At 43.8% G+C, this 19,376-nt stretch overlaps 1 protein-coding gene and 1 non-coding gene across 2 annotated transcripts; both read left to right on the top strand.

Moving 5' to 3' along the window:
• The first annotated feature begins 8,282 nt into the window (after positions 1-8,282).
• On the top strand, positions 8,283-18,385 carry gtpbp4 (GTP binding protein 4). Its single transcript, XM_021613171.3, has 17 exons — positions 8,283-8,377; positions 8,689-8,859; positions 8,949-9,052; positions 9,151-9,287; positions 10,027-10,127; positions 11,343-11,435; positions 11,766-11,957; positions 15,315-15,380; positions 15,514-15,603; positions 15,703-15,813; positions 15,999-16,076; positions 16,240-16,291; positions 16,405-16,505; positions 16,745-16,942; positions 17,044-17,109; positions 17,213-17,362; positions 17,651-18,385. The coding sequence occupies exons 1-17, from the start codon at positions 8,330-8,332 to the stop codon at positions 17,801-17,803; spliced, it is 1,911 nt and encodes a 636-aa protein (XP_021468846.1). The 5' UTR covers positions 8,283-8,329; the 3' UTR covers positions 17,804-18,385.
• Positions 12,180-12,361, top strand: LOC118965687 (small nucleolar RNA SNORA81). The gene has a single exon (XR_005053065.1). It is a non-coding gene; the product is annotated as a small nucleolar RNA SNORA81 (small nucleolar RNA).
• Positions 18,386-19,376: the final 991 nt, after the last annotated feature.

The following is a 19,376-nucleotide window of genomic DNA, read 5'->3' as shown; positions in this document are numbered from 1 at the left end:
AGGAACTCCCGCCTCCTACCACAATAAACAGGCTCCTCAGTTGGTCGAAATTCACAGTGGGCTCACGGATCCACTCGTGATCAACATTGTGGGTGTGTATCACAGGCCACGTGTGAATTGCTTGATTTTAGGGTTTGTACCTCAAGGTTTTTGGACTTTATGAAAGATGTCCACAATCTTGTAAAAAAACATATAGTCTAATGTATTGGTAAAAAAAATATAACATGATTAATGATTATATTTTTTATTTAACTAGAAAAGTCAGCTATGGACAAATTCTTATTTACGATGACTGCCTAAATCGACGCAGAACCAATTGTGGGGATGAATGAGCCAATTATAAACTGGGGATGATTAGGTGACCATGATGGTATGAGGGCCATATTGGGAATTTAGCCAGGACACCCCTACTACACCCAAACTCTTACTTGTAGTGCCATAGAATCTTTAGTAACCACAGAGTCATGACACCAGTTAAATGTTCTATCCAAAAGACAGCACCCTACACAGGGCAATGTCCCCAATCACTGGGGTATTGGGATATTTTTTTGGGATATTTTTTTATATTGTTTTTATACCAGAGGAAAGTGTGCTTCCAACTGGCCCTCCAACACTACTTCCAGCAGCATCTCGTCTCCCATCCATGGACTGACCAGGGAAACCTTGCTTAGCTTCAGAAGCAAGCCAGCAGTGGGATGCAGGGTGGTATGCTGCTGGATGCAGGGTGGTATGCTGCTGGATGCAGGGTGGTATGCTGCTGGATGCAGGGTGGTATGCTGCTGGATGCAGGGTGGTATGCTGCTGGCTACAGGGTGGTATGCTGCTGGATGCAGGGTGGTATGCTGCTGGATGCAGGGTGGTATGCTGCTGGATGCAGGGTGGTATGCTGCTGGATGCAGGGTGGTATGCTGCTGGCTACAGGGTGGTATGCTGCTGGATGCAGGGTGGTATGCTGCTGGATGCAGGGTGGTATGCTGCTGGCTACAGGGTGGTATGCAGCTGGATGCAGGGTGGTATGCTGCTGGCTACAGGGTGGTATGCTGCTGGATGCAGGGTGGTATGCTGCTGGATGCAGGGTGGTATGCTGCTGGCTACAGGGTGGTATGCTGCTGGATGCAGGGTGGTATGCTGCTGGATGCAGGGTGGTATGCTGCTGGCTACAGGGTGGTATGCTGCTGGATGCAGGGTGGTATGCTGCTGGATTCAGGGTGGTATGCTGCTGGATGCAGGGTGGTATGCTGCTGGCTACAGGGTGGTATGCTGCTGGATGCAGGGTGGTATGCTGCTGGATGCAGGGTGGTATGCTGCTGGATGCAGGGTGGTATGCTGCTGGCTACAGGGTGGTATGCTGCTGGATGCAGGGTGGTATGCTGCTGGCTACAGGGTGGTATGCTGCTGGATGCAGGGTGGTATGCTGCTGGATGCAGGGTGGTATGCTGCTGGCTACAGGGTGGTATGCTGCTGGATGCAGGGTGGTATGCTGCTGGATGCAGGGTGGTATTCTGCTGGCTACAGGGTGGTATGCTGCTGGATGCAGGGTGGTATGCTGCTGGATGCAGGGTGGTATGCTGCTGGCTACAGGGTGGTATGCTGCTGGCTACAGGGTGGTATGCTGCTGGATGCAGGGTGGTATGCTGCTGGATGCAGGGTGGTATGCTGCTGGCTACAGGGTGGTATGCAGCTGGATGCAGGGTGGTATGCTGCTGGCTACAGGGTGGTATGCTGCTGGATGCAGGGTGGTATGCTGCTGGATGCAGGGTGGTATGCTGCTGGCTACAGGGTGGTATGCTGCTGGATGCAGGGTGGTATGCTGCTGGATGCAGGGTGGTATGCTGCTGGCTACAGGGTGGTATGCTGCTGGATGCAGGGTGGTATGCTGCTGGATTCAGGGTGGTATGCTGCTGGATGCAGGGTGGTATGCTGCTGGCTACAGGGTGGTATGCTGCTGGATGCAGGGTGGTATGCTGCTGGATGCAGGGTGGTATGCTGCTGGATGCAGGGTGGTATGCTGCTGGCTACAGGGTGGTATGCTGCTGGATGCAGGGTGGTATGCTGCTGGCTACAGGGTGGTATGCTGCTGGATGCAGGGTGGTATGCTGCTGGATGCAGGGTGGTATGCTGCTGGCTACAGGGTGGTATGCTGCTGGATGCAGGGTGGTATGCTGCTGGATGCAGGGTGGTATTCTGCTGGCTACAGGGTGGTATGCTGCTGGATGCAGGGTGGTATGCTGCTGGATGCAGGGTGGTATGCTGCTGGCTACAGGGTGGTATGCTGCTGGATGCAGGGTGGTATGCTGCTGGATGCAGGGTGGTATGCTGCTGGCTACAGGGTGGTATGCTGCTGGATGCAGGGTGGTATGCTGCTGGATGCAGGGTGGTATGCTGCTGGATGCAGGGTGGTATGCTGCTGGATGCAGGGTGGTATGCTGCTGGATGCAGGGTGGTATGCTGCTGGATGCAGGGTGGTATGCTGCTGGCTGCAGGGTGGTATGCTGCTGGATGCAGGGTGGTATGCTGCTGGATGCAGGGTGGTATGCTGCTGGATGCAGGGTGGTATGCTGCTGGCTACAGGGTGGTATGCAGCTGGATGCAGGGTGGTATGCTGCTGGCTACAGGGTGGTATGCTGCTGGATGCAGGGTGGTATGCTGCTGGATGCAGGGTGGTATGCTGCTGGCTACAGGGTGGTATGCTGCTGGATGCAGGGTGGTATGCTGCTGGATGCAGAGTGGTATGCTGCTGGCTACAGGGTGGTATGCAGCTGGATGCAGGGTGGTATGCTGCTGGCTACAGGGTGGTATGCTGCTGGATGCAGGGTGGTATGCTGCTGGATGCAGGGTGGTATGCTGCTGGCTACAGGGTGGTATGCTGCTGGATGCAGGGTGGTATGCTGCTGGATGCAGGGTGGTATGCTGCTGGCTACAGGGTGGTATGCTGCTGGATGCAGGGTGGTATGCTGCTGGCTACAGGGTGGTATGCTGCTGGATGCAGGGTGGTATGCTGCTGGCTACAGGGTGGTATGCTGCTGGATGCAGGGTGGTATGCTGCTGGATGCAGGGTGGTATGCTGCTGGCTATTATGAAATTATCTGATTAGGAATTAGATAATGACCAAAAAGTCAATGTAAGTAGCATGTGCAAAGTATGATTTCACAAATGGACACAATTGACATTTGAGTAAGGCTCTCTCAGAAACATGGTTACATGGTTCTGTCTCTGATAAAAACATTGAAGTATATTATTATAATGTATTTAGATGTGATAGATTGCAGAAAGGGGGGGTGGGGGGGTGTCCATATGTAAAATATAACTTTAGCCATTAGATATTGCGCTATATTACAGGTGACAGGTTTAGTACTCATCAACCAGAAAGTTGGTTGGCCCTCTGATGTCACATAGGTTGATACATTGGTACGATTTCATTTATAAAGCCCTTTTACAAAAACTCCCACTGTACCCAACATCATTACTAACCTTTAGACATACGAGTTCCCACAGCCCGTCTCATAGATGATTAACTCTGGAAATTCCTTTGGTCTCTACTGAGTTAGGTAAATTTCCTTCTCGTTTTTTTGCACCGTATTTGTAGAACACGCTTCAAAATGTTCTTAAATTTGATGTTTTGGTGACTTTAGGCAATTCAGTACCTTATTACTGATGAATGTGTTTGTTTTTTATGACCGTGTTTTCTTTCTGTTTGCATTTTGTATTTATATTTTCATCTGTATTTTGTGTAATGTATGTAATTCAGGGCTCATCTGTAAAAGAGACCTTGGTCTCAGTATGACTCACTGATTAAAAAAAAAAGGTTAAATAAAAATAAGTGTGCATTATAAAGCACACATAAACATCAGTGGTTCCATCAGCCCCATGAAGTTGTGGGAGGATGATATGATGCCAATAGACTGCAGTATTCTAACATGGGGACCCAGAGGGAATGACAGTCAGCCTGTCTTTGTTATCTCAAATCAAATCAAAGTTAATTGGTCACTTACACATATTTGCAGAAGTTAAGGCAGGTGCTGCGAAATGCTTGTGTTTCTAGCTCCAACAGTGCAGTAATAATACCTAATAAATGCAGTAATAATACCTTTAATATACTGTGTAGATGCAAACTGCCAGTGCTTTCTTCAATACTTTTCTATGGGACTCTAAAGTACTGGAGGCCTACTGTAATCTACAGTTGAAGTCGGAAGTTTACATACACCTTAGCCAAATACATTTAAACTCAGTTTTTCACCATTCCTGAATTTGAATCCTAGTAAAAATTCCCTGTCTTAGGTCAGTTAGGACCACCACTATATTTTAAGAATGTGAAATGTCAGAATAATAGTTGAGAGAATTATTTATTTAAGCTTTTATTTCTTTCATCGGTCTATAAAAAGTGGTCAGATGAAGCAGATGCTAAACTACAGGACTGTTTTGCTATCACAGACTGGAACATGTTCTGGGATTCATCCGGTGGCATTGTGGAGTACACCACATCAGTCCCTGGCTTTATCAATAAGTGCATCGAGGACGTCGTCCCCACAGTGACTGTACGTACATACCCCAACCAGAAGCCATGGATTACAGGCAACATTCACACTGAGCTAAAGGGTAGAGCTGCCGCTTTCAAGGTGCGGGACTCTAACCCAGAAGCTTACAAGAAATCTTGCTATGCCCTGTGATGAACCATCAAACAGGCAAAGTGTCAATACAGGGCTAAGATTGAATCATACTACACCCGGCCCCGATGCTCTTCTAATTTGACAGGGCTTGCAAACTATTACAGAATACAAAGGGAAGCACAGCCGCGAGCTGCCCAGTGACACGAGCTGCCCAGTGACACGAGCCTACCAGACGAGCTAAATCACTTATATGCTCGCTTCGAGGTAAGCAACACTGAGGCATGCATGAGAGCATCAGCTGTTCCGGATGACTGTGTGATCACGCTCTCCGTAGCCGACGTGAGTAAGACCTTTAAACAGGTCAACATACACAAGGCTGCGGGGCCAGACAGATTACCAGGACGTGTGCTCTGGGCATGTGCTGACCAACTGGCAGGTGTCTTCACTGACATTTTCAACATGTCCCTGATTGAGTCTGTAATATCAACATGTTTCAAGCAGACCACCATAGTCCCTGTGCCCAAGAACAAAGGCAAAGGCAACCTGCCTAAATGACTACAGACCCGTAGCACTCACGTCCGTAGCCATGAAGTGCTTTGAAAGGTTGGTAATGGCTCACATCAACATCATTATCCCAGAAACCCTAGACCCACTCCAATTTGCATACCGCCCAAACAGATCCACAGATGATGCATTCTCTATTGCACTCCATACTACTCTTTCCCACCTGGACAAAAGGAACACTTATTTGAGAATGCTATTCATTGACTACAGCTCAGCATTCAACACCATAGTACCCTCAAAGCTCATCACTAAGCCAAGGATCCTGGGACTAAACACCTCCCTCTGCAACTGGATCCTGGACTTCCTGATTGGCCACCCCCAAGTGGTGAGGGTAGGTAGCAACACATCTGCCACACTGATCCTCAACACTGGAGCTCCCCAGGGGTGCGTGCTCAGTCCCCTCCTGTACTCCCTGTTCACCCATGACTGCATGACCAGGCACGACTCCAACACCATCATTAAGTTTGCAGACGACACAACAGTGGTAGGCCTGATCACCGACAACGATGAGACAGTCTATATGGAGGAGGTCAGAGACCTGGCCTGGTGGTGCCAGAATAACAACCTATCCCTCAACGTAACCAAGACTAAGGAGATGATTGTGGACTACAGGAAAAGGAGGACCGAGCACGCCCCCATTCTCATCGACAGGGCTGTAGTGGAGCAGGTTGAGAGCTTCAAGTTCCTTGGTGTCCACATCAACAACAAACTAGAATGGTCCAAACACACCAAGACAGTCATGAAGAGGGCACGACAAAGCCTATTCCCCCTTAAGACCCTAAAAAGATTTGGCATGGGTCTTGAGATCCTCAAAAGGTTCTACAGCTGCAACATCGAGAGCATGGTTGCATGACTGCCTGGTACGGCAATTGTTCTGCCTCTGACCGCAAGGCACTACAGAGGGTAGTGCGTACGGCCCAGTACGTCACTGGGGCAAAGCTTCCTGCCATCCAGGACCTCTACACCAGGCGGTGTCAGAGGAAGGCCCTAAAAATTGTCAAAGTCCCCAGCCACCCCAGTCATAGACTGTTCTCTCTACTACTAGTACCGGAGTGCCAAGTCTATGACTAAAAGGCTTCTCAACAGTTTTTACCCCAAGTCAAAATGACCCCTTGAACAGGCAATCAAATTGGTACCTGGACTATTTGCATTGTGTGCGCCCCCCAACCCCTCTTTTTACGCTGCTGCTACTCTCTGTTTACTCTCTGTTTATCATATATGCATAATCACTAACTATACATTCATGTACATACTACCTGAATTGGGCCGACCAACCAGTGCTCCCGCACATTGGCTAACCGGGCTATCTGCATTGTGTCCCACCACCCACCACCCGCCAACCCCTCTTTTACGTTACTGCTACTCTCTGTTTATTATATATGCATAGTCACTTTAACCATATCTACATGTACATACTACCTCAATCAGCCTGACTAAACCGGTGTCTGTAAGTATCTTCGCTACTTTTATAGCCTCGCTACTGTATATAGTTGTTGTTTTATTTATTTACCTACCTATTGTTCACCTAATACCTTTTTTGCACTATTGGTTAGAGCCTGTAAGTAAACATTTCACTGTAAGGTCTACACCCGTTTTATCCGGCGCACGTGACAAATAAACTTTGATTTGATTTGATTTCATCACATTCCCAGTGGGTCAGAAGTTTACATACACTCAATTAGTATTTGGTAACATTGTCTTTAAATTGTTTAACTTGCGTCAAACGTTTAGGGTAGCCTTCCACAAGCTTTGGCCCATTCCTCCTGACAGAGCTGGTGTAACTGCGTCAGGTTTGTAGGCATCCTTCCTAACACAATACCTTTTCAGTTCTGCCCACAAATGTTCCATAGGATTGAGGTCAGGGCTTTGTTTTCCTTAAGCCATTTTGCCACAACTTTGGAAATATGCTTTATGTCATTGTCCATTTGGAAGACCCATTTGCGACCAAGCTTTAACTTCCTGACTGATGTCTTGAGATGTTGCTTCAATATTTCCACACAATTTCCCTCCCTCATGATGCCATCTATTTTTTGAAGTGCACCAGTCCCTCCTGCAGCAAAGCACCCCCACAACATGATGCTGCCACCCATGTGCTTCACGGTTGGGATGGTGTTCTTCGGCTTGCAAGCCTCCCCATTTTTCCTCCAAACATAACGATGGTCAATATGGCCAAACAGTTCTATTTTTGTTTCATCAGACCAGATGATATTTCTCCAAAAAATATGATCTTTGTCCCCAAGTGCAGTTGCAAACCGTAGTCTGGCTTTTTTATGGCGGTTTTGGAGCAGTGGTTTCTTCCTTGCTGAACGGCCTTTCAGGTTATGTCGATACAGGAGTTGTTTTACTGTGGATATACTGTAGATACTTTTGTACCTGTTTCCTCCAGCATCTTCACAAGGTCCTTTGCTGTTGTTCTGGGATTGATTTGCACTTTTCACACCAAAGTACATTCATCTCTAGGAGACAGAGATGATGGCTGCCTGGTTCCATGGTGTTTATACTTGCGTACTATTGTTTGTACAGATGAATGTGGTACCTTCAGGCATTTGGAAATTACTCCCAAGGATTAACCAGACTTGTGGAGGTCTACCATTTTTTTCTGAGGTCGTGGCTGATTTATTTAGATTTTTCCATGATGTCAAGCAAAGAGGCACTGAGTTTGAAGGTAGGCCTTGAAATACATCCACAGGTACACCTTCAATTGACTCAAATTATGTCAATTAGCCTATCAGAAGCTTCTAAAGCCATGACATCATTTTCTGGAATTTTCCAAGCTGTTTAAAGGCACAGTCAATTTAGTGTATGTAAACTTCTGACCCACTGGAATTGTAATACAGTGAATTATAAGTGAAATAATTACATGTGTCATGCACAAAGTAGATGTCCTAACCGACTTGCCAAAACTATAGTTTGTTAATAAGACATTTGAGGAGTGGTTGAAAAACAAGTGTATGTAAACTTCTGACTTCAACTGCATGTCATTTTTGCATCCCTGACTTCATGTGAGCACTAGAGGGCAGTGTAAAGAAAAGCGCGCACATTTATTTTCTCACGTGGAGTTCCTCTTGATGTAACAGCTTCACTTCCTCATCTTTGTTGTTTCGATCCGGTTTGGGTCCTTTCCGCTTGCAGTCAGTGTCCAAACGTGCTCCGAAAAAATGGCACTTTATAATTTTAAGAAGATTATGGTGGTTCCCACCTCAAAGGTACGTTTTTACACGTTTTACAAGTTGTTGATGTGTTTCTCCGGAAAATACCGACTCTAAATTACGAAAACGTACTGTTTATCTGGTTGGAATTAAATGTCTGTTTCTGGAGAGAGACACGTGTTGTGCTTGGGAAGGGAGAGAAGCCACGCATGACATTTATTTTTTTGGGGGGTCAACAGTATACTTACAAATGCGTGTCTAGCGATGTGAATTGTGTGTTATTGTAAAACACATAGTATTGACAAATACATTTTGTTTAAATTGACCTCATTCAATGTGCTGATTGCCGTTCCCAATTTATTTCACAGGAATTCATTGACATCACTTTATCGAAAACCCAAAGGAAGACTCCGACAGTAGTACACAAGCATTATCAAATTCACCGCATCAGGCATTTCTACATGCGAAAGGTGAAATTCACCCAACAGAACTATCATGATCGGCTCTCCCAGATTTTGACAGACTTTCCCAAATTGGACGTAAGTAATGTTATTGCTTTGAAAGTCTTGTAATATTCAGACACTACCAAGTTCCACTTTGTGCTAATGAATAATATGGTCTTCCACAGGATATCCATCCTTTCTATGCAGATTTGATGAATGTCTTGTATGACAAAGACCATTACAAGTTGGCTTTGGGACAGATCAACATTGCAAAGAATTTGATTGACAAGTATGAAGCTTACTCTTCCCATTTTTTGTTGTTACTTACACTGATCATATATGTTGGTCAATTTGGAGTGGTCCCACTCAAATGTGTTCTTGTTGCAGTGTTTCCAAAGACTATGTTCGACTGATGAAGTATGGTGATTCTCTGTACCGCTGTAAACAATTGAAGCGCGCTGCTCTGGGTCGGATGTGCACCATCATGAAGCGACAGAAGCAAAGCTTGGAATACCTGGAACAAGGTGATCTTTTAGTTATTTACTTTGTTTTATGAAAGGCAACGTATGCTCAGTCACAGATTGTATACTATGTATTTTTTATTAGCTAAGCAATAAGTGGTAAATGCAATTTTCGTATATACGGGCTCTCTGTCCCACCTCGCAGGGCAAACAGAGAACTGACTTGTTCTTGACAAAGATATTATAAATATACCCTGACAGAAAAAGTTCCTGCTTCCATGCCGGCCTGTCAGAGTAGAGACTGGGCGTGGTTTAAACTCACCCAGCCTATCGTTGATTGTTGTCGTACGAGCTGGTACCAGCCCCCGGGCGCTCCAGTTGATAGATGTAACTTGCTGTGTCGAGTATCTTTGTGCCCATGCTCGATACCGTTATCTCGCACCTGGCTCCTGTTATCTAACAAAAGACTGTTTGTTCTCGCAACACTACGTTCTGAATGTGCCCCCCCCCCAACTCATTGCACAGTTCCTGTCTTCATGTTATTCTGTATTTTTCCATCATGAGAAAGGCCCATGGCTCTGAAAATGTTAACAATGTTTCAAGTCAGCTATGTTGCAAAACACATACATACATCCACACAAGCCAACAGCAGATAATATTCAATCACATATATGGTAACGGGCTATAGTGCATAACACAGAATCCTCATAATGCATGCCTGTAAATGGCTTCGGTGTACATATACTAAAGACATTAGCCTCCAGCTGTCATTGTTGTTTACATTTTGTTATTGTTTTTACAGTGCGCCAGCATCTTTCCCGTTTACCAACGATTGATCCCAACACTCGAACTCTACTGCTTTGTGGATATCCTAATGTGGGCAAGTCTAGTTTCATCAACAAGGTATTCATTCCTGTTGTTATTCTTTGTCAGTTCAATGGTTGGTAGAACCTTTAGTGTCCAAATAAAATTGTATTGCTCACATGCGCAGAATACAACAGGTGTAGACTTTACAGTGAAATGCTTACTTACGAGCCCATTCCCAACAATGCAGATTTAACTCAAGACAATTATTTGCCAAATAAAAAAAGCCAATGGTAACACAAAAACAATAACAAGGCTATATTCAAAGAGTACCAGTACCGAGTCAATGTGCAGAGGTGCAAGGTAATTGAGGTAATACTGTATGTACATGTAGTTAGGGGTAAAAGTGACTAGGCAATCCGGATATATAATTATCAGAGTAGCAGCAGCATGTTTGTGTTGTAGTTTTAAGTGTAGTATGTGTGGGTAGAGTCTAGTGAGTGTGCATAGAGCCAGTGCAAGAGAGTCAGTGCAAAACAATTAAGATGAATAACTAATAAAGGGGTCATTGTAAATAATCTGGGTAGCCAATCGATTAACTGTTCGGCAGTCTGATGGCAGGAGCCTTTTGGTCCCAGACTTGGCGCTCCGGTACCACTTGCCGTGCAGTAGCAGAGAGAACAGTCTATGACCTGGGGACTGGAGTCTGACTATTTTTAGGGCCTAACTCTGACATCGCCTGGTATATAGGCCTGTATTTGTCCTATATCCCAGCTCCCGTCCCCGCATGAGGCCTTTTGGTAGGCTGTCATTGTAAATAATAATTTGTTCTTAACTGACTTGCCTAGTTAAAGGCTAAATAAAAAATGAGGTCCTGGGTGGCAGGGAGTTCAACCCCAGTGATGTACTGGGCCTCATGCACTACCCTCTGTAGTGCCAAGCAGTTGCCATACCAAGCGGTGATGCAGCCAGTCAAGATGCTCTCAATGGTGCAGCTGTAGAACTTTGAGGATCTGATGGCCAATGCCAAATCCATTAGTTTGGTGTATTTTTAAATAAAGTTTAAGCACCCATTGTTAGAGGCATTGCACTATGTTTCTTGTCTCGGTTGCTGCACGATGTATCAATCTTAGTCGGGTTGTTGTAAATAATGTTGTGACTGGCTTCCCTGGTAAAATAAAGGCAACTAGAAATAAATGGGTTGAGGTTCATTTGAACATCCTGGTACATATGCAGAACGTGGATAAAATGGTCATACAAAACATTTTAGTAGTGTGAGAAAAGAGTTCAGCTTTGTCAACATGTCTTCCCCAGGTCACCAGAGCTGATGTTGAAGTCCAGCCCTACGCCTTCACCACCAAGTCCTTGTTTGTCGGCCACATGGATTACAAATACCTTCGTTGGCAGGTCAGATGGCTTTAATGCACTTACACGCCAGCTATCTCTAGCTGGAATAGATTGGAACAGTTAAATATTTGATATTCATACACTTTTCCACCAGATTGTACTTGGTAGGAAAATAGATCACAACACAGATACGTCAAGTACCCTTTGTAGGTCTGTGATGAGAAATCATGCACCACGCTGAACGTGTGATGGATAACCCCTACCACAATATCTGAGACTGTCAATAAAGTACTCGAGGTAGTGTTAGTTTCTCTCTCAATCACGAGTTGTCGAGTACGATTAACACCTGGACCATTTAATGTGTATTGCTAACTCCATATGTGGCCGCAGGTGGTTGACACCCCAGGGATCTTGGACCACCCTTTGGAGGAGAGGAACACCATTGAGATGCAGGCTATCACAGCCCTGGCCCATCTGCGTTCTGCCGTGCTCTACGTGATGGACGTCTCCGAGCAGTGTGGCCAAACCCTGGAGCAGCAGCTCGAGCTCTTCAACAACATCCGGCCCCTCTTTGCCAACAAGGTCAGAGGTCATGTTATGGAGGCACCATTGATTACTTTTTAAGTCTGCATCACAAATGACACACCCTTTTATAGTGCATTACTGTCCTATTGACCCTGGTCAAAGGTAATGGATTGTATAGGGAATAGGGTGCCTATTCAGACCATGTTTAATGGAAGCAGCATTGTTGATAGTTGTAAGCTTGTGAGTTAGTCAACAGCTTGGTCAAAAGTCAAAACCTTTCCCTTCTTTTAAAGCACCCTGCTAAAATTGTGGGGGTGAAGCCTCCGGGCTTGGCTCTTGCGGCCATGTAAGCATGGGTACACCAAGGAAGGATAGAAAAGGCCCAGAGTCGCAAGTGAGGCTAGGACGGACCTCTTTCTTAATGTCCAGTGTCCTTTGTCTCAAGGCTCTGTGCTACATTATTTCTCTGAAATGAGCAAGGCATGTCAAAAAAAAAAAAAAACACTTTAGACCCCTATAGAATTCTGGAATGCTGCTTTAGATTACTGATTAGTAATTTAAGATACAACTAATTTTCTCACACAGCTCAAAAACAAATGACAATTACAAGGTAACTTAGTTTTAAAGAACACAGCCTCTTATTTAATGACCCCACATTCATGTCAATAGGAATAACGCACATTTTGTCTTCCATTGTGTAAAGACACTATCAGAAAACGATTAACACTCAACACAACAAAAAATCCTAGAGTATTTCAATTGTAGTAAATCTGACTAAATTACTCACTCAAAATGTACCACGTTTAATATATTATACGTATAAATATTATTTTCATATAAATAAAAATATGATCTCAAATGTGGCCAGAAGACAATTCAGAAGTATTTCAAAACCGACACAGAGTAGGCTATTTGATTGACATCTATTCTTACTTCTGTAACATTGTAAAAATGCAGACAACTATTCATTTTCACAAAAAAAAATGTAGGTAACCCTTCAATAAGATTTAGTACAGACCAGGCCTGACACAAAATGTAGGTAACCCTTCAATAAGATTTAGTACAGACCAGGCCTGACACAAAATGTAGGTAACCCTTCAATAAGATTTAGTACAGACCAGGCCTGACACAAAATGTAGGTAACCCTTCAATAAGATTTAGTACAGACCAGGCCTGACACAAAATGTAGGTAACCCTTCAATAAGATTTAGTACAGACCAGGCCTGACACAAAATGTAGGTAACCCTTCAATAAGATTTAGTACAGACCAGGCCTGACACAAAATGTAGGTAACCCTTCAATAAGATTTAGTACAAACCAGGCCTGACACAAAATGTAGAAATAGTAGCCTACTTGGACAACAAGAATTATTCAATATTATTATTTTTTTTAACCTTTATTTAACTAGGCAAGTCGGTTAAGAAGAAATTCTTATTTACGTTGACGTCCAAACCCGGACGACGCTTGGCCAGTTGTGCGTCGCCCTATGGGACTCCCAATCACGGCCTGATGTGATTTAGCCTGGATTCTCTCCTCTTGCACTGAAACGCAGTGCCTAAGACCGCCGCGCCACTCAGGAGCTGCCAGATGGAGACCGATAAAGAGAGAAGATACAAAACACAACAAACTGTTCATAGACAATAAAGGAGGTTTCTACACATCTCAAATCAAATGTTATTTGTCACATACACATGGTTAGCAGATGTTAATGCGAGTGTAGCGAAATGCTTGTGCTTCTAGTTCCGACAATGCAGTAATAACCAACAAGTAATCTAACTAACTATCTCCCACTCTACACTGCGTCCACTCTGGATGCACACCACACACCCTCTTGCGCCCTTCAAAGTTAACCTGCTTTCAAATGAGTTTACAACTCGATCCACAATTCCCTGGTTCCACACTCTTGGTTCTTCACTTTCTACAATATCACAAAGGGAATTCCTTCAAGGACCAGCACCTGCGGTTTCTGGGAAGGGACCTTTGCAGGGTCCCCCACACACTGTACGCATTTCTGATGGCAATGTTGAGCATCCCCCAAAATACATACTTCCACCATTTTCTGCCTCTGTCCCCAACATTGTAATAGCTCCTCAGTTGGTCAAGATGATCAACCCCTAGAGGAACAGAGTAACGGAGGGAGAGGAGTAACAGATAAGATAATTGTGGTCAATTGTCCACCGGTCTAAAGTCCATTGCTCGTGTTTCTTTGCCCAAGCAAGTTTCTTCTTCTTATTGGTGTCCTTTAGTAGTAGTTTCTTTGCAGCAGTTCGACCATGAAGGCCTGATTCATACAGTCTATGAATATATCCTCCTAGCAAACATGACAAACCGTAAGCTAATCCCAACAGATAAACACATTACTCTAGCCTTTGTTTCAGTGGCTAATTATCTGGTTGTCTGTACTGCTAGCTAGGGAAAGTGACAGCTGAGGTTGATACTTCGTGAGCGCAGCCCACATTTACCGCTACTCACAACATTTCTTGTCTGACAGACTAACTATACTGAACAAAAATATAAATGCAACAATTTCAACAATTTTACTGAGTTACAGTTCACAAAAGAAAATCAGTCAATTGAAATTGCCCTAATCTAGTGGATAATGGATTTCACATGACCGGGCAAGGGCAACAGTTCTCTGGCAACAGCTCTGGTGGACATTCCTGCCGCCAGCATGCCAATTTTACGCTCCCCCAACTGCACATTTAAGTGGCCTTTTATTATCCCCAGCACAAGGTGCACTTGTGTAATGATCATGCTGTTTAATTAGCTTCTTGATATGCCACACCTGTCATGTCGAAGGATTATCTTGGCAAAGGAGACATTTTCACTAACAGGGATGTAAACAAGTTTGTGAACATCATTTGAGATAAATCAGCTCATGAAACATGGGACCAACACTTTACATGTTGTGTTTATAATTTTGTTCAGTATAGTTAGCCAGCTACCTATAGCAAGCATCTTGGGCCATTTCCATAAAAATGACATCGGTAGAAACAAGATAACGAGTTAGCTGACTATATACAGCTGAACTCTGCAACTCGAGCCCGAGAGCAATCATTTGAGCACCACTGTTGATGTGTCCGCCTGTACCAACCAAGTTATCATGACAGGACTTGCTCATCTGAGAGCTATTCCCCAAGTTTCACAGCATCGAACATCGACAACACCAAACATATATAATGTTTACTTATTTCACTCGCCTCAACATCGCTTTTCAAAGTGCAAGGACTGATCCGAATCCGTATCACCAACCAACATAGATACAGCCTCTTTCACAGTGAAATGTCGTGTCCACTTCTGTGCTGTCATTTTGAGTAGTGGGGTTTAAAAAAGAAACGTTAAAGTCAAATGACGGCGTTCTCTGTTTCTGGTTTCACGCAAATATGATAATGTTATTATATTTTTTCCCTCTAGCCTTTGCTCATTGTGGCAAACAAGTGTGATGTCAAGAAGATCAGTGAACTCACTGAAGAAGACCAGGTTCGTAGTTTTTTTCATGTTCGTTAATATATTCTCTGTCTTTACTTTGGCTGTATTTTTCGCCCCAGTTTACTTTGTCATCCTCTTCCAAGATGGGACTTGCTTATCAGGGTTTCCTACTTTGTTTCCTCAGAAAATCTTTGCTGACCTTACTGCAGAGGGCATCTCTGTCATTGAAACCAGCACTTTGACTGAGGAGGGAGTGATGACTGTGAAAACAGAAGTGAGGAGTCTAGTCCACTCTTTTGATTACTAACAATTTGCTAGTAGCACATTTTTCAAAATGTTCTACAAATAACTAATATATTTTCTTCAATTTCAGGCATGTGACAAACTTCTGGCCCATCGTGTCGACGGCAAAATGAAGGGCAAGAAGGTGCATGATGTGCTCAACAGATTGCATTTAGCAGTGCCTGCAAAGAGGGACGAGAAGGTAGGCTAAACACTATACTCTCTGTGGATGTGTACGTCTTTCCACATTTCGTTGTTTGCCCAAGTTAAACATGTTTGCAAGTCATAAAGCATGATTTTGGTCGTGTTAAAACAAAAATGTAATGGTTTATATACATTTTGAATGTGAACAGGTGAAATTGAGTTGTCCTGTTTTCTCAACACTAGGCGAGACCACCGTTCATTCCGGAGGGAGCTAGGATTGGCAGGAAAACAATGGAGGTGGATGCACCCAAACGCAAAACGGTAGAGCCATATTAATAATAGTAACAGTTGTGGAAGGATTATCTTGGAAGAGCCTTGGATGTAATCCGTGTGGGTTATGTTGTGGTAAACATGCATTGTAAAGATCTAGCTGTCTTACTAAGTATTATTTCACGAATGACCAATTTCCATCATTGATTTACAGGAGAGAGACCTGGAGGTGGAGATGGGAGATGATTATATCCTGGACCTACAGAGTATGTATATTGACGTTGTCATCAACTTTATCAAAAGCTTGTCTGAAAGGATATTGTGTTCAGCAAACTTATTTGGTCCATTTTCTCTAATACTTGATGTTTCCTCTTTTCAGAATATTGGGATCTGATGAATCAAGATGAGAAATATGATGTGATTCCTGAAATATGGGAGGGTCACAACATTGCAGATTATATCGACCCTGATATCATGAAGGTGAGTGGGGGGGGGGGTGAAACCACTGATCTTGGTGACCATAGTTATTGTTGATCGGTATGGATAGGATGGACAGTTCTGCCACTATAGCCGACAACATGGACTGAAAAGGGATAATTGACAGGAATGGAAATGCCTCGAGTGATTTCATGGAATCATAGACTTAAATGGGGATGCCTTTTCTATTCATTCTAATTCTATGGCCGCCACCTCTCCTAACATCTCTCATGCCCATACAGAACCTGGAGGATCTGGAGAAGGAGGAGGAGCTGAAGGTGAAGGCAGGGGAGTACGAGACTGATGAGGAGAGCGAGGACGAGGAGATGCAGGAGATCCGTCAGCTGGCCAAACAGATCAGAGAGAAGAGGAAGCTGAAGATCGTTTGCTCCAAAGACAAGGATGTGCACGGCCCCAGACTACCCAGAACTGTCAAGAAGGTGACATGGACATCTTGTTTATATGCATAGAACTTTTAAAGGTAATCTTGTTTTATTTTCGGTCTTACTAATCACTGGGCCAAAATGTTAAACATTTACAGGTTGAAAGAAAAACCCTGGAGAAGGAAATGGGAGACCTTGGTCTGGACATGACTGGCAAAGATGATGTAAGTTGCTTTTAATTTAGTTATATTTATGTCAAGTACAATGTCTTAATACAAGCTACAGACCGGATACTATATTCACACATTGCTGTTGATGTCCTTTCAGAGCCACTATGCAGTGAATGCCCGTAGATCCCGGAGCGTTGGCGTTGCCAAGAAGCGTAAGCGTGAGGCGTCTGTCGTTCCCACCTCTCGAACCCGCAGCCAGAGTGCCTCTCGTCCTCCACGCGACCAATCTGGTGTTCGCGATCCTAAGGTATGTGGTGTAGGCTATGCTAGATCTTCCTGTCATCAGGTGAAATGGTTTGTGTTAAAAATATGCACAATGCATATTGGGGAAGTGTTAGTCCCTTTTGGGAAGTGTTAGTCCCTTGTCTTAAAGAAACATATGCTTTTGGAGATGTTATGAAGATTAAGTTTGTCTGAAGTGGAACCCTATTATTGGCCCTCGTCAAAGTAGTGCTCTATATATGAATAAGAGTTCCATTTGGGACGCAACCTGTGTTTTGCTGAGGATTTACTGAAAGTATGTTTTCCTGTATAGATGGCGAAACAGGCCAAGAAGTTGATGAAGAACCAACAGAAGGACATGAACCGCCAGGGGAAGAAGGGAGAGGCAGACAGACATGTATTTGACCTCAAGCCAAAACATCTTTTCTCTGGCAAGAGGAAGTCCGGAACCAACGATCACAGATAAAGGCATTGCTCGATGCAGTTTACTTTTTAGTCCAGCTTCTGTCTCAATTGTATACCTTTTCCTCTGGAGTAAAACTGAACATAATTCAGGAACCGCAAACATTTATTATCATTCATTATATTGAGGTATTGAGTGACACGGACGTGTCGTTCCTGGTTTTGAAAAGCTGCAGCTGTGCAGTGGAGCACAAACATAGAATCTGACAAGGTATCAGCAAGCAATGAGATGTTGGTGGATTTTAGTGGTAGTTCAACTTGTCACTTACGTGAACACCCACAGTCATAGCTTCCAATTGCTGTGGCCACCAATTGTTATACGAAAAAGGCTCATAGCATTCGAGTAAAGTGTACTTGAATTGTAAACTTTCATTGGAACATCTTGCCTTAACTCCTGGAATTTAATACAGTGTATTTCTTTGGTGTCGCTAGAAACATAAATAACATGAAGCTGCATGCACCGTAACAGTTAACCTCTCACTAAATGTGAGTTTCTTCTACAGTGTACACTGAAGTGGGGAACTGATTAAATGCTAAATTGACATTTGTCTCTGTGGTGGTCAAATATACTGAATACTTTAATATTGATCTTGTCCTGCCTGTTTATTAAATAGTGTGATCGAAATATATAATAAATTATGTACCCATCCAGGAAATGTTAGGGAACTCGAAAATATTGTGTGGTGCACTCAATAGGCCTGCTCAAAGTGAATGTTTAAATCATAGCTTGGTCAACAACGAGAATCAGAGATCTGTATATAATGACCAGATGCTCATGTCTCCATCCTAACAATGAGGTTGTTTGTTTATCTGGCTGGTTTATCCCTGTGGGAGGAGTTTAGATCGGGTGAGCCAGGTGCCCTGCTCTGGCCAAGTCTGCTAAAAACAAAAGTAAGAAAGAAGCATGCGGAGTGATGAGTAGGATTCTGTTTTCACATGCAAAAGTGATTGCTTTTGATAAAAACTAGTGCTGAGCGATTAGTGCTTTTTGAGATGTGTTTCGATGATAAATTATTCTACAAGGCAGAGTAAAAGTTAATACATGTCCCATGATGGAAGACTGCCCATGACTGCTTATCACTTATTAACCATTGGTTATTCACATTACTTTAGGCCTGTTTTAATAAAATATTACAGTTGTGTATATTACATTTGTTTTATTTGATGACTATTCCATTCCAAGTCATCTGATCTCTATAGAGCTGCTGTCTGACGAAATCACATTTTGTAGTTCTAAGTAAGGCCTACTATGACTGAATACCAATACCTCGCAAAGCAACTGCTCAATGTATCCCCTCTTGATCACACAAAAAGAAACAGACCGGACAAGTAGCTGCACAATGGATTATGGTTATTGTAGTTAATTATCATGTTTTCTGCGCTGACCTATGTAAAACATTGACCAGTTCTAAACAAAAATATAGATGCAACATGTAAAGTGTTGGTCCCATGTTTCATGAGCTGAAACAAAAGATTACAGAAATGTTCCATGCACACAAATTTGTTTACATCCCTTCTTTGTGAGCATTTCTCCTTTGCCAAGATAGTCCATCCACCTGACAGGTGTGACATATCAA

Source organism: Oncorhynchus mykiss, chromosome 8 (assembly GCF_057628025.1).
Source record: "Oncorhynchus mykiss isolate SJ-2025 chromosome 8, ASM5762802v1, whole genome shotgun sequence".
Lineage (NCBI taxonomy): Eukaryota > Metazoa > Chordata > Actinopteri > Salmoniformes > Salmonidae > Oncorhynchus > Oncorhynchus mykiss.
This window is presented reverse-complemented; position numbering and strand designations above follow the sequence as displayed.

Coding starts and splice junctions, on each gene's coding strand:
- gtpbp4 (XM_021613171.3), top strand. CDS start 8,330: ATGGCACTTTATAATTTTAAGAAGATTATGGTGGTTCCCACCTCAAAG. Junction 8,378..8,688: donor TGGTGGTTCCCACCTCAAAG/GTACGTTTTTAC, acceptor TTTATTTCACAG/GAATTCATTGACATCACTTT. Junction 11,958..15,314: donor GGCCCCTCTTTGCCAACAAG/GTCAGAGGTCAT, acceptor TTTTCCCTCTAG/CCTTTGCTCATTGTGGCAAA.